General features: G+C 31.0%; 1 protein-coding gene across 1 annotated transcript; it reads right to left on the bottom strand.

The window, feature by feature from the left end:
- Nucleotides 1-423: 423 nt before the first annotated feature.
- On the bottom strand, nt 424-1,391 carry LOC149536121 (uncharacterized). The gene is made up of 3 exons (XM_089804528.1): nt 1,181-1,391; nt 884-966; nt 424-684 (listed from the first exon to the last, which is right to left on the bottom strand). Exons 1-3 carry the CDS (start codon nt 1,347-1,349, stop codon nt 613-615), a joined length of 324 nt encoding a protein of 107 aa, XP_089660654.1. The 5' UTR covers nt 1,350-1,391; the 3' UTR covers nt 424-612.
- Between the last annotated feature and the right edge of the window lie 249 nt (nt 1,392-1,640).

Below are 1,640 nucleotides of genomic sequence, written 5' to 3'. Positions count from 1 at the left end.
AAAAATGTCTAAGATAAATTTACAGTATGAAAACAAATTTGATAGAAAGTTATAAAATTTTAAAATTATGAAAGAAAATTATATTGAATCTAGGTCATTAAGATGGTATTTATAAATTTCAATCTCATACAAAAAGGAATTTGATGATATGATAAATATGTTCATTTATAATTGTAAATATGTTTTTTAAAAATAAAATAACTTATTATAAAATTAAAATTATATTTAATTATATAAATAAAAATAATTTAAAATTGATTCCACTCATAAATCATAACATCTAAATGACCTTAATTTTGATTTTTTTAATTATATCATCATAATTTGTAATTCATATTATTCAATATTTATCAAAATTTCAAAATAAACATTTATATTTACAAACAAACCATTCACCTCAATAAAAGTGTAAACATGATAGAATTTACAAGCTAATTTGTGAAACAATATAAGTTTCACTATATTGTATATAGCTTGACTAGGATAGTTCACAGTACATATGCTTATGAAACCTTAACTGTTGTCTTTCCTAAATGATGAACCGGACCAGATGTAGATTAGGGCTCCACACAGCCGAAATCTCAACATAATTACAACAGCAATTTGTGTATTCTAATCATGAACGGGAGGAGGTCCCGTCTGAGGTTTCGGTTTAGGAGGTTCCTGCCCCTTTTTGCCCGCAACCTGAACCCAAAAGGTGACCATGAATATATGTTACATTGAATTTTCCTTAAACTAATAGTCCTTCAAAGATATTTTAATCACTAGACACATATTTATATCAGCCAACATAAACCGCAATTAATTGTCTTGCTCCTTTGTGAGGCGATTCTTCCCAAGAGAAAATATATATTAGTTATTAGAGATAGGGAGAAATATTTACAGTAGAAAATATTTGAGTCTCTCCTTTGAAGGATGTCTTGTCCAAGTCCATCAGAGCGTTCTCCACCGGATACTGATTGCCATCTTCAAAGAGAGTGCAGCAAAAATCAAATAACATGAGATTAGAAAGAGATAAAAATATATGCTTATAAACAGATCAAATATTACTTTTTCGGATCAAAGCTCAATGATTTATCAATTAATGTCAGATTCACAGTAATTGAGTTATCATGTGAAAAAAATTAAATTAATGCCTAGTACAGAAGTATACGATCTTGATAAGATAATAAAGACTTACTCGATTTCAGATTTTCCTTGGTGTCTGAGCTCTGACTATAATGTTTATCGTTTTCTCCCTTTGGAGACGCATGCGCATATCGCTTGTGAATAATGCTCGCATTTCTCCAAGCAACAATTGCATTTCTGTTGACGAACCCGAGATTCCACAGATTGCAGATGATACTCATTTTGAACAAGTATCTCTGTCACTTGTTATTTCTGCTTTGCTTGCTGCTCTCGCCCGTTATATAACTTTACCTTACACCGTCCTGCAAAATTGCACAGTAAAATTGACTTCCTGTGCGTGGTAAAATTGACAAGTCAAAAGTAAGATTCCCGATGACTCATTTAGTTCATGTCTTTGCAGGAAATATTAGTGCCTGTCAATTTATTTCTACAGAGATTTCCCTTGGTTCCCCATTATTGTTTTTCCCATCATCACCTCCTTGTCTGTTTCAAATGGAATAATCTTTCCAGTC

The sequence above is a fragment of the Cupressus sempervirens genome, chromosome 10 (assembly GCF_028749045.1).
Source record: "Cupressus sempervirens isolate cs-2001-9-10 chromosome 10, ASM2874904v1, whole genome shotgun sequence".
NCBI lineage: Eukaryota > Viridiplantae > Streptophyta > Pinopsida > Cupressales > Cupressaceae > Cupressus > Cupressus sempervirens.
This window is presented reverse-complemented; position numbering and strand designations above follow the sequence as displayed.

Bases quoted from the DNA above. Each gene is read 5' to 3' on its own strand.
- LOC149536121 (XM_089804528.1), bottom strand. From the start codon at position 1,349: ATGAGTATCATCTGCAATCTGTGGAATCTCGGGTTCGTCAACAGAAAT. The intron at 967-1,180 runs GTAAGTCTTTAT...CTCTCTTTGAAG, and splicing joins CAAGGAAAATCTGAAATCGA to ATGGCAATCAGTATCCGGTG. The intron at 685-883 runs GTAAATATTTCT...TTTTGGGTTCAG, and splicing joins AGACTCAAATATTTTCTACT to GTTGCGGGCAAAAAGGGGCA.